Source organism: Nanorana parkeri, unplaced genomic scaffold, assembly GCF_000935625.1.
Source record: "Nanorana parkeri isolate BGI_ZX_2015 unplaced genomic scaffold, ASM93562v1 scaffold28, whole genome shotgun sequence".
Classification (NCBI taxonomy): Eukaryota; Metazoa; Chordata; class Amphibia; order Anura; family Dicroglossidae; genus Nanorana; species Nanorana parkeri.
The window spans coordinates 1,071,047-1,084,648 of record NW_017306296.1 but is presented as its reverse complement, the minus strand read 5'-3'; the positions used below and the strand labels follow the sequence as shown (position 1 = coordinate 1,084,648).

Below are 13,602 nucleotides of genomic sequence, written 5' to 3'. Positions count from 1 at the left end.
TTTCATGGCAGCTGAAACCCGGACACAAGATGTCAGGCAGACAGGGGCCACCAAAATTAAGATAGGGGCTACTGGCCCCCCACTGAAAATAGTCTCATCTGTGATATTTACATATGAATGGGCGGCACTATTTACATATGAATAAACCACAATTCATTCTCCCAAAAAAAATGTCCACATGCCGCTGGTGTGTTCGGTTTTCGCTTGAAGAAAAGGTGGCAACCCTACTCTTCCAGGAGATATGCTTATGACAATTCTATCAAACTGTTACCTTTTCGATACGTAAATTAATCTTTTAGAGGTTCTGCCATTTATCGTATTACCGTGAGAAAGCTTTCTTAAAGACTATCTATGACAGATGTAGCTGCCTCTCCTGCTGCAGGCAGGAAAAGAGTTAATACTCAGAAGACAAAGGCATGCAGCCCTCAGCTACAGTTCTAAGTCCAAGTAGAATTTCTTTTCCTGGAGGATAAAACTTTGTGCTTTGCATTAATCACAATCCACATTGTAGCCGTGCCTCCTGTGACTGGGCAACTTGTACAATGCCAGGAATCTATGCAATGTCTGCACTATTCATACTCAGCTCTGGGGATTAGTGAGCAGGCATGGCAGAGGTGTGCTGCACAGGTAAGGCTTCTGATATGAGATCTCTGACATGCTGTTACTTGCAGGTCATAGCAATGCTTGCTAGTGCTAGAAGCACTGGGCGGGGGCCATTTATACTACCAGCGGAGGGCACTTCCCTAACCTGGAAGGTGGCCCCTTTCCTCGTCACAGCTGGGTGGAGATCTATTCATTCCTGTATTCCTGTTGTGTCTCAGGAATACAGGTAGACTGTTGAACGGTGCTGCTAACAGAAAGCCAAGGTGAGACCATTGTACATTTCATGAAATATGCTTCTTACCTGTGCAACAACTGACACTAGATACATTGCCTGCCGCAGTTATGATATTTTAGTATGTGTTGTATGCCCGCTCACGGAACTAACAAATTACAAACGACTGCTTGTTTGCCAACGTGTAAATGTACGTCCGTGCTGAAAGGGCAGTGAAGTTTTATGGGAGGCATTTGCTGAACATTTGCAGACATACTTTTTAACCTTTTAATGTTATAATAGGGCTGGACGAATCCCAGGAGCTAGGTCGCCAATGCTCCTTGAAAATTACAGTCAGCACCTAACTTTTGAGATTCTCTCTAGTTGTTGTCAATGGAGCTGGCTCCTGAAAAAAACGAATGGTTCCTAGATTAGACAGACTGGTTCTTGAATTTCATATTAATTTCTCCACATTGTGTTATATAAGTGATTCTGAACCCAGAACTTAATAGGTTAGTAAAGGTGCCCATACACCTATCAATTTTGGTTCAGAAAGTGTCCACAAATGGTCTTTCAAATGATAATCTATCATTTGATGGGACACCAACTATTTTAATTATTGTACTCCTGGCTGCATTTCCTTGATCGGTCAGGTTGGAAAACTTTGTTCGAATCGCACAAAAATCCAAGGATTAGTGGCGTTTTCGTACTTACAAAAATTTCAGCAAGGAGAATGCACATGCACAAACAAAAATCAGTTCTGTCGATCGATGAAATTCAGTGATATAGTATAGCTAACGAATGATTATCAAAATCGACATTGGTCTGTGCATGAGGGGCTATTTGAGCTAAAATCAAACGAGGGTTCTTGGCAGCAACGAAAATTCCTGATCGAAAATCTATTTGTGAATGGCCAGCTTTAGGATGGAACAATGAGGTTGTTTTACTAAAGAAGTAGAGAATGTTCACTTAGCTTTGTGAACTCTGTGTAGCTGAGTTCAATTTGTATACTGGATTGTGCAGGGGAACTAAAAATAGTACTTTGTCCTGTATATTTTTTGATGATTGAAGTGAACAGTTTCATTTAGGGCCCATTTAGATCTTTGCATTGTGGTAACGTGATAAAATGGTGCACTCAATGTAATGCCACTGTTGTAGTAGTATAAAGAGTACAATAGCCTACCATAATGCACATGCAATGTCTTGGTTTGCATTGTGCTGCATTAAAAAAGGGTGCATGTCCGACATTGAGTGTGATAAGGTGTCAAATTAATCGGACTGCCTTAACACAGCACACCTTAAAGCGTATTTATCTGAGCGAGTAGTCCTTGCTCCCTTTATACCATGAGTAGCCAAACTTCAGCCCTGTAGCTGTGGTGAAACTACAAGTCCCATGAGTCATTGCAAGACTCTGACAGCCACAGGCATGACATCCAGAGGCAGATGCATGATCGGGTTTGTAGTTTCAGCATAGCTGGAGGGCCGAACTTTGGCTACCTCTGCTCTGTACATTCATTTTGGCCAAGGTTCCTCAAATTAGTCTCTGTATACTGGAACATATTACAGAGCAATATGTTTATATGGGTCACATAGGGTGAGCATAATAAATGGGGTGAAGAGAAAGTACGTAATAGCAGCTAATCACCACTGTTATAGCAAGTGGTGATTAGCAGTTATGATAGCTCATGACAGCTCCAGTATTTTAACCTTTTCATCATTTCCATACAAAGTTTTCTTTCCTTGATTGATTTACAAACATTGTTTTCACAAGCCCTTTTTGCAGTATCTATCTATGGAGCCTACACACATAAATTTTATATTTATTAATTAGATATAAAGTTTTGTTTTTTGTTTGATTTAATTTATTTAGCTGGTGTGTGTGCCAATCAAGCAGGACATCATGGAGTGAGCAGCATGTTCCCCACTCTGATGCAGGGCTTTAAACTGTATGTTCAGCCCAAACCTTTTTTTAACATAGAGTTAGGGAAAGATTAGAACCCCTGTCATGTTGTATTGCTATCTGGTGCACTGCTAGAATGATGCCCCTTTGCTACTCTCTGGCTGGCGATAGTTTCACCAGACAGGACGTAAGGGAAATTTTCCAACATCAGCACAGGCAGAAATGAAAAACAAAAAACATTTTTTTTTTTAAATTATAGTAGAAAAGGCCAGAATGCCTGTAAGCTTTGTCTTGCTGTCGGTATTTCTGTTGCAGACTTTCCCTCACTTCCTGATCGGTAAAACTGCTGTCAGCTAAACATAAGTGAAGGGAAATCTCTCTAAAGGTGCCCATACACCTGCCGATTATCGTACGATAATCGCGGGTGATCCCGCGGTTGTACGATAGTCAGCAAGTGTATGGGCAGCATGCGACCGCTTCTACTGTAAGGTTGCACGACTTTCGTTTTCCGAACATGCTGGAAAACCTGCCGAAAATTTACGATTTTCGGCGGGATGGGGACGTGATCGGAAGACGAATGCTGCATAGGCCGGTCTTCGCAAGTGCACACTGCCCGCTCAGCACTGCAATCATCGCAAGCCCTCCCCGCTAAGTGATCGCAAGTATGATCTGCCTGTTCAAAATGGGCAGATCGTATGAAATTTTATTCACATTATAACCACCGCACAACCAAAGTCGTGAAATGGTTGTAAGGTGTATGGGCAGCTTTACGGGGCAGGATTGCAAAAAACCTGACAGGGATTCTAATCCTTATGTACTCTAATACTAAACAAAAAAATACAAACTTTTGGCTACACATACACTATAAGGTCCTTTAAACATGGGCATCAGAATGGGCAATATGCTACTCAGTCCGTGATGCTTAAGGCAGAAATTGTGTATTGAGTGGACGAATCAGCACAAACAAGAAATTCAATAAATAAATAAACTGTATATGTGATCGGTAAATATAAGATTGATGCGTATAGGTCCCATAGACAGACACTGCAACATTTATGAAAACAATGGTTTATATACATTGCCTGGCCCCAAAAAAGTCACACACACTAATATGTTCGGTTGGACCACCTTTAGTTTTGATTGGAGCACGCATTCGCTGTGCCATCGTTCGGATAAGCTTATGCAATGTCACAACATTTATTTCCATCCAGAGTTGCATTCATTTTTTACCAAGATCTTGTAGTGATGAAAGGAGAGTCAGAACACTGCGTAAAGTCTTCTCCAGCACATCCCAAAGATTCTCAGTGCGGTTAAAGGACAATTAAACCCTCGCATATTTTTGCAAATATCTACTGCTAGCAAGCAGTAGATATATGCAAAAACATTAAAAAGAAAAGTTAACAAAGGGGTTTAAACTTATCTGTGTTTCCGCCGCGAGCTCCCATCCAAAGATCTGAAGATTCTCGGGCGGCCGCAAAGGATCATGGGGCGGCGCATGCGCAGTTCAGATCTTCGGCCAGGAGACCAGAAGAGACACCAGGTAAGTCAATGGAGGCAGCGTGTACCCCCACAGACACCGTGGGACAGGAAGTGCCAGGAAGAGAGAGGAGTCAGCGCTGGATGAGAGACCGGCACCAGCGCTGGAGGAACTCATGAAAACGACAGGAAAGAAGAAGATGATTAGATACGGAGGCATCATTTGAGGTAAGTCCTTACACTAGCATTGAGGGGGTGGACATTTTTTTTTACCTTTAATGTCTGGACTCTGTGGTGGCCAATCCATGTGTGAAAATTTGAGCCTGATAAATCCTGGCATTGCCATCTTGGAATATGCCCAATGTGCCATCGGGGAAGGAAAAATCCATTGATGAAAAAACCTGGTCATTCATTATATTCAGGTAGACAGCTGACCTTTTTATATGGGGACATAACGTTGCTGAACCTAGACCTGACCAACTGAAGGCTCCTACCTATTTGCTTACCTAATTCCAGTTGGTGACCTTTTTTTTGGCCAGGCAGTGTATCAAGCAAGGAAAACACACTTTGTGTGGAAATGAAAAGGGTAAAGTAGATAAAGCTGGCACATGATGTTCCTCCCCCAAAAAAGATGCATGTGGAATAAAGTTGATTCTTTTGGAGGAGCATAGTGTGCCAGCTTTTGCAGTATTGAAATACGCTAAGCTCTCCCTGTATTGAAAGGGCCATCTATTAGGCTTTTCACTTTCTATATCTAAAAGAGATTACACCATGATGTATAGGAAGAGTTAATTACAACAACATACTTTAGGAGGTTTTTATGGCACTGTAATTTGATTACAGCTTATGATTTTAAATAGCATGTAAGTCTGATTCAGAGGCTGTTTGTGTGTGGGGAACATGTTGCAGTCTTCCTCAGCATCAAATCTGATATTGGTGTGCATTTATCAAACATGACGTAAGACAACAATTGTGGGGATAGTGTGTTGCTGTCTCCCGCAGCTCTGATTTTTCCCAAACCTAGCTTCTAGACTCAATGTTTCGCTGCTCTGCTACAAGCTCTGGCTTGTTCTCCTGGGAGGTTGAACACACAATGCTTGCCCTCAGGAGAGATATTAAGGAGGTTTTTTTTTTTTTTAACAGGAATGTAGATAGACCTGTATGAGTGTTTTTGTGTTTAGATATGAAATTCCAGATTGACAAAGCAGAAACAATCACACGTTTAATCTATTATGTAGTAAGATATGCTCATAGACCCAGAGTATAACACAACAGTACTATGTCAATGAAGGTTCTCATTTATCCAGGTCATGGTATATTTAGTAGTAGTTAGTCACATATAACTGGACTTGTTCTGTGATGTTGGAGATGTTTTGTAGCCTATCTAAACTACTTCTTCTCTTTTGTTGAACCGAAGAAGTTGCTTAGATGCAAATTTGCTGCAGATGTTGACTGCTCCCGTTTTGATAAATTCCCCCTACTATGTTATTAATTATTATTGCTGTATGCGCAAGAGTTATTTTCCGGGGAATAGATTGACTTAAAACCCTTTCTCTGTTTCTGTTGCAGAACTGTGAGCCTGCCATAATGACATACACCGCTGCAGTGGGCCCAGCATCCTGGGAACTTTGTGTTACAGTTGATCAGCAGAATGAGGCAGAGAACCAAGATGTCAGTGTGCAAGTGTCAGGCGACCTTCATATTGGAGGAGTAATGTTTAAACTTGCAGAACAAATTGGTAAGTTGATATTTTGCATACAGGAAATTTGGGAATATTTTAGTAATTACATAGTTCTGTAGTTAACTGAACTGAAACAAAACACATCCATCAAGTTCAAACTCTGTCTGGTCCAGCAAAATACCAGATTATGTTCTGGTAGCTGGGGCCAATTTTGCACCAAACTGGGAGAAACATTCATTAAGATTGATGCTGGATCTACATAGCTGGGCGTTAGATGCTAGGTACATTGCCAAAGGGGCCCTCCTGGCAAGGTACCTTCTGAATGCTCAAGGCATATGGCCTGGTATGGTTCAGAAGGGAAGGATAGATGCACACTTGCTACCCTCCCTTTCCTGGCCATGCTACACCATTTTGTTTTGATTTGTTGAATGGGTACCCCCCCCCAAAATACATACAGACCCAAATGCCAATGTTAGTATATTTTTTGCCTGGGTTCCCCAGACTCCTGTCTAGGAGAGGGGTCTGATATGGATATAATTTGTTTTGTTTTTTCTTCTAGTATGTTTTAGGAAAGGGGGGGGGGCATTTGCTACCCTCTCCTTCCTGGTAACCAAGACTGCATGCCCAGATAAGGGCCTGGTATGGTTCTTGAGGGGGACCCCAAGGAAAACTCCCCTCCTGACCCATACCAGGCCACATGCCCTCAACATTAGGAGGGTAACTTGACTTGGCAGTGACACCGCCACTACAAAATTGACCTCCAGCTGCAGCAGGTAGAAGTTCAGGCAGGTGGACAAACTGGCTAGAACTAGCCATTTAATTTGCCCATTTAGTGAAACCTGGGTTTGGATCAAACTCTCATGGTTAACCTCAACCAAATGCTCATCTCCAGTCACTACAGGACAGAATAGTGATATAGGGGAACTACTGAGTGCAGCTAAGGACTAGCTACATCAGATATAAAGTTCATCAGATTTAAAGAGTCTGTGGGAGCTTGTAGCACTTGAAGACATTGGGGTTTGGACTTGCTGCACTCCGGAAAAATAAATCAGAGACTATATTGCAAGAGCCATTCTTTAGGTTATTTAGGGAAGTGACAGAAGAAGTTGTGAAGGTATGTCACAATAAATCATGGTCTCTAGGAAGACCTCATCAAGCCCACCATTCAATGGGACACAAAGACCCACTTTCTTTAGTTTGCAAAATTCTGTCCCATCCATGAAAAAGCGAGCCGGTTCTGTTTCTTCTGTAGGACAAAGGTTCTCAGTCCTTCTCTAACTACAGTATATGGGTTCTGTGGTGCCTGCACACGTATCTTCATACATCGCAGGTGCATAGTAGATACTGTGAAGATTTGGTCATCTGCGTATTATCAATGAAACTCCATATGCACAAAAACATTTTTAAACTGGGCCCAGAGAGTAAGAGACCTAAAATAGCCAAGCAATGTACTCTTTCAGAAGACTGTATACTCCACACCTGAGGTGACCTGCTGTTTCTTTGTTCTTTACACACCCACTTCTACAATGCCACACGCTCACCTTAAATCCTATTCCCTTTCTACTTCTTATCTTTGTCATACAAATCACACCCAACGTGCTCCAAGCACAGAACTGGCTCCTCAGAAGCAAGAACAACTTACACAGGCAAAAAAACAATCTAGAACATACACAGCACTTACTCAGAATTTATTTTGACATTTGTTTTCTTTAACTTTTTTAGTAGTTGTTTATCAGTCCAATATGACACAGGGAATTCAAATATAAGTGATGAGGAGCGACTTATAAAACTCACAGATATGTATGTAAAAGTTCTCACACCTGTAGAGATGTGACATTGGATTCTCACTCACTCTGCAATTGAAAAACACTCAGCTATTGTCTGGAAAGGAAATCTTTCCTTGGAGAAGCATTGGGGCTGCCGGTGCTGCTTCTCATTCTAATACTAGTTGCCTGGTTGTCATGCTGACACTCTTGCTTCAATACTTTGAGTCACTGGCCTGGAACAAGATTGCAGATAAGGATTCTGACTTTACTTGATCCTCCTACTTCTAGGTCAGTGACTCCTATAGCATTCACATCAGAGGTTCATTGTATTAGCAAAGGCAACTAGAATCTTGAGGGGTAAGTAGGTAATGGCAGCCTCCATATGTATTTTAAGGTGGAGCTATGGAAAAAAATTAAAAACATATACAAAATGCAATCTGTCAAAAGCATTACCACTGCACCAGTTTTTCTGAATCCCCTTGTATTACCTGTTGATCATGTCAGTAAATCTGTTGTTTTTCCACTTCCACTAATAGGGTGGCAACACTGAAGGACAGAGTAGTCTTAAATGGATATGTGGTTTTAAAGACAAACACATTAAAGCCTAGCATGATTGATATACTGTGAGTACACGTGGCAGTGTTATATGGTTTGTTCCACCCCTATACCCGTCGCTTTTGCTGAATTCCTTGTTGTCCTGTTAAAGGAAGTAGAAAAATATGAGATGTACTCAACAGGTAATTAAACTTACCAAGGGAACTCACAGAAGCTGGTTCACAGAGGCGCCAATGTGTACTAGATCAGTGAATGTGTCAACGTGTACTAGAGTACAGGAAACATTAAAGCTAGGTATACATGCTTATTTTCTTTTTTCAACCTGTGGGCTGAACGAAGAAAATATAAATGAAAAAACTTGCTCCTTTGACCAGCTGATCAAGGAATGCCGGGTGGAAGGGAGCCAACAGCGGCACCCACTGTGCAAATTTTGCCTGGTTCATCAGGAACCGGATGAAATTCATACTGTATAAAGCACTCAGCAAGTTTCAGACAACTTCTGTTAAAGCCAGTGCCGGCGCTACCATACAGCCAGCACAAGCAGCCATTTGAGGGCGCTGGGAGGGCAGAAAAGCACATGGGGGTTGTTCTTGCATTGGGGTGCTCCATGGTAATAGACGTAGGGTGTCAATGCCTGTGGCTTTACATATAGGGCTTCAGAAGATGATGGTCATTCTTTTCCCAAATTCTGGATAAGTTTAGAGTGAGCTGCTTTGTTATGGTTTCTGGAGGGTACACTTTGGGGTGTCTTTGTATTGGGGTGCTCCACAGTAAACTATTTGGGGTGTCATTGCTTGTGGCTTCGCATATAAAGTACTAGTAGCTGATGGTATTCCTTTTTTCTAAATGCTGGGGGAGGGGGGGGCGGAAAAAAAAAACCTTTGCCTGTGAAGGCAAAAATCCTTGCACCGGCCCTGGTTAAAGCCAAAAATATACTTAAGTTTCAGTCTGCGAGCATGGAGCACCGGCTATTGTTTTGGAGTGTGTACCTTTTTTCAGCTTTTCAGGTGGAAACCCTGTCAGGTTTTTTTGCTGTATGTGTCCCAGCTTTCTATATGGCCTTAATGCTGAGGACAGGACCACAGATAATGTCCTGATTGGGGCGCAAACTGACCATGCCAGTACAGATCTGCCACTGTGCTTGGCATGGTCAGAATGCCACAGGAAGATAGATAAAGATAAAAAAAATGGCAAGATAACCAGGTATTTGCTAGGTAAAGAAAGTACATTGGCAGAAGAAGATGTACAATATCGTTTATTAAAAAAAGGCATTCATAGCTTTAATATCTGTTTTAATATCTGTTTTAAGGTTTACGTGCACTTTAATGCATTTGTGTCTTTTTTTAACCTTCAACTCTGTAACAACCTATTATATACTGTTCATGCAGTTACTGTGTTTACGTTTTGTTTTAGGTATTGCTAGGGACTGGTCAGACTATGCCCTTTGGTGGGAGCAAAAGAACACCTGGCTGCTGAAGACACATTGGACTCTGGATAAATATGGAGTACAAGCCAATGCAAAGCTTTTTTTTACCCCTCAACACAAGAGCATGCGGCTCCGATTGCCAAATATGAAAACGGTGCGGCTAAAAGTTAGTTTTTCAGCACTGGTCTTCAAAGCTGTTGTTGAAATCTGCAGGACACTAAGTAAGTGGGCAACAACAAGTATTTATTTCTTTATTACAAATGTACCTTTTCTCCAGAATGCCTCCTGCAAAATAGCAGTGTACTTCCTGGTATAGCAGGGTGCCTAGGCACTCCTGTGACTACAGTCTAATAGCTGTATATCTGCAGTGTAAAATTAAGGCACTTCTGCTTCTGATTAATTTGGAGTGAGATTTGGTAATGTCACTACTGTGCTACTCGCTGTTTTCCTTGCTAGGGGCTTTGCCTTGCCTCTACCAAGATGGCTGCTACCACACAGAGACACAATGCAGTACATGGCAAATCAGTATTGAGTCTGAGATCATCTGAATAGACTCCTAAGGCTTAGTCCTCTGTCTGCTGTTCCTGGGTTCAGTTATTCTTTAATGTGAAGATAGACCCAGCAGTCAAACATAAAATCATTTAAAGGAAAAGTATTGGGAGAGTAAATTGTACTCTTCCTAAAACTTAGAGCTGGCATGTGACACATTCAGGTTTTTTTTCCTCTTTCCTAACGTCACAAATGGAATCTCCTCTATGAACTGTACCATCAAAGCAAGCATTGTTTGACCAGAATAATACCTATTGTATAGCTTGTGCACATTAGATCAGGAATAAACGTATCTGGTAGTGATTCTGGCAGGAGGTGCAGATGCCGCTTGGGGCAGTGGAATGTCTCTGAGTAAAGCAGACATCGCTCCAGTCTCAATCAACATGACTGTGCTTGTGCCTTGTAGATAGAACAGTAAATGAGATGTGTTATCTGCATGTTGGGGAATAAGCTCTGCATATAGGGCACACTAAACTGTATGAGGGCCTGTTTTTTTTTTTTTAATCCAAGCTCAGAATATATACAAGCTACAGAGGAGATTGCTGTTTTCTTAAAAAGTAATCTCCTAGCCCAGAAATATTTTTACACAGACCAATACTTCTGGCAATTGACAAAATCGTCAAATTGCCAGTCTGGGCCACTCTTCATTACCGCTGAACTCCAAGCTGTAAAAGCAAACAGCTAAATACAGAGATCCATACATATAAAAGAGCCAAAGATTTTTATTTCTGTCCTGAGATTTCAACAGCTCTGGCCCACAGTGTGTTTAGCATCGATGAAGGAATTTGCACACATTGTGTTAAACAGCCACCAGCACCATGGTTGCATAAATACCTGAACAGTGACTTGAGGCATATCTACAACAAATTGTGACCCTGGCATCCCACCCAGCCAGGCAGGGAAATGTGTTAGGACCATACACATCTCCCCACCCGGATCTTAGCAACCTGGTATGCTCTGGCCAGCAGTTCACCAACATACACATCTCCCCGCTCACTTTGGTTGCTAAGAGCCGGGTGTGTATGGTCCTTACACATCTCCCTGCCGACTCTGGGTGCCAGGAGCTGGACGGAACACCAGCTAGAGAGTCCCTGGTTGCTAAGAGCGAGACGGGGAGATGTGTATGGGAGAGCGTGGGGAAAGAAAAAAAGTCAACTGTCTCCGTGGGTTGGTGAACTTTGGCTAACCCACGGCATGTCGCCCCCCTTCAAGTGGCACCAAGGGCATGTGCCATACCCTGGATATACCACTGACAGTGGCTGTAGGACTGGTGGCACGCAGTCACTGTCTGGCCATTAATTTTCATTTCAATTTTAAAATTGACCTTTGTGGAGTTGGGTGGTACCCACAGGGGCCACCCGTGACTCAAATTTCAGCTGATTCATTAGGAAATAGGACCCAAATTTGAGCCATGTATAACAGGATGACCACTAGAAAGATCTACCGCCTGCTAAGTCTACATATTAGTGACATTGTTATCATTTTTAGATATCAGGCATCCTGAAGAACTTTCATTACTGAAGCCTCTAGAAGATTCTGTAAAGAAGAAAAAGAAAAAAGACGCAAAGGAACCAATTTTAGAAGAAATTATCAACTTGGACAGTTCACACAGCAGCTCTGGATCATTAGGTATAACAACTACTAGATAGAGATATAATAAAGCTTAGCATCCACTGATGTGAGTGTATATTAAAGCATATCTAAACTCAAAAACAGAAATGTGATATATTGCAGGTTATCAGTCCTTAGATGTGGTGGCTGCTTTAGTTTTCTTTTTGTAGGATTTTTTTCCTTTATTTTTACCTTTTTTTTATTTTTACCTGGTCATCCAGCTAGTAACAGTGTTAGGTCTCCATTCACACCTAAAGTGTTTTGTCAATCAAAGGTAAGCACAACAAATGCTTAAGACAATGAATTTCATTCATTTCTATTGCCCCTGTTCACACCTGAGTGTTTTGTTGCGTGAAGATTCCCATTGAAGTCTATGGGACCAAAAAGCGTTATAATTTTCCAAAAAGTAGCTCATGTACGTTTTCCTGTGACAGGCGGTTTTCTGCTTGCGACAAAACGCTCAGATGTGAACAGGGCCATAGAAATGAATGGGATTCCCTGTCTTGAGTGTTTTGTTGCACATAGTTTTTATGGCCAAAATGCCTAGGAGTGAACAGAGCCTTAGGGTGGCGTAGAGGGTACACTCATTCTTTCACTGTATCTATGGAAGAATATTGCCAACCTCTGGATAGGGTGGTGGACTCTTTCAACATGACTAGCAAATGAAAGCCTAACGCCTGCTGATTTGCACATTATGGCACACTTACCCAACAAAGTGATCCCAAAGTGATAAAAAAAAAACAATTTGACTGGCGTTTCATGTAAGTGGCGTTTAATGTAAGTAATTTCTGCTGCCCTTGGAGGTGACTGAGAATAGCTACATCAGTCAAATTCATTTAATCCACGGAGCTGCTTTGGGCGCCACAGACAAATGTAACTGATCACTATCAAGCTTCTCAGTAAAGTAGTGCAGAGAGCAGTGATGTGCCAGGTGTAGTAATCTATAGCAATCAATTACATTTTGATTTTTATAAAGTCTGGTCAATGAAAAGGGAATTCTCTTCAACTTGCTGGATATAATCAAACTTTCCACTGTACCATGTATAATTGTAACTCTTACCTTATAATGTAATATAATGTATTACTTATGTTTGATAATTGTATATTTATATTTTGCAGCTAGCCCCGGTTTATATAGTAAGACAATGACACCCATGTATGATCCCGTCAATGGTACTCCAGCCTCTGCCACAATTACATGGTTCACTGACAGTCCACTGGCAGAACAAAACTGCAACATCTTAGCACTCAGCCAGCCAATCTTCTCTCCAGAAATCCTTACACAAATGTATCAGCCCAGGACCACGGTGGATAAAGCAAAGCTTAATTCGGGGTGAGTTCATGGATTTTAACAATGGTGAGCAGCTTGATTGTGAAGGTTGAGCTATTTAAATCTGATCATAATGTTAAGAAGTAATCCTTCGGATAATAATTGCTCATTTGACATTACAATTGGCAGGCTCAATTGTAGTGGAGGTGTTAACCAAGCATGAGACAGGGAAACCCCGGAAAAGTCCAAGCAGGTTTGTCCTAAACTTTAAAAAACACAATTTGATGCAGGAGGGCTTTGTACAGCAAGTCCATAGTATACAACAAACAAAACATCTGCTTTCCAGGCCACTAAGTACACTCAGTTCCACAATTTCATTCGGTTTATCCCAATGTGTTACCCAAACAAACAGGCAACTTTTGTTCAATTTTAGTGTTTTGTCAGCACTCAGCTTTTTTTACCGAGCAGCAGGGCTACTACCATCTGTAGGTGAGAAACACATATGCTCCAGTCTCTCTCTCTCTCTCTCTCTCTCTCTCTCTCTCTCTCTCTCT

General features: G+C 41.7%; 1 protein-coding gene across 1 annotated transcript in view; it reads left to right on the top strand.

Annotated features, from left to right (window-relative positions):
• The first annotated feature begins 533 nt into the window (after positions 1-533).
• The window catches only part of FERMT1 (fermitin family member 1), a 39,418-nt gene continuing 26,349 nt past the window's right edge, over positions 534-13,602 (top strand). Inside the window, exons 1-5 of the mRNA XM_018566603.1 lie at positions 534-627; positions 5,760-5,928; positions 9,606-9,839; positions 11,656-11,796; positions 12,898-13,111. Of these exons, the coding sequence (XP_018422105.1) occupies positions 556-627; positions 5,760-5,928; positions 9,606-9,839; positions 11,656-11,796; positions 12,898-13,111 (830 nt within the window). The 5' untranslated portion in view covers positions 534-555. The remainder of the gene's footprint in view (positions 628-5,759; positions 5,929-9,605; positions 9,840-11,655; positions 11,797-12,897; positions 13,112-13,602) is intronic.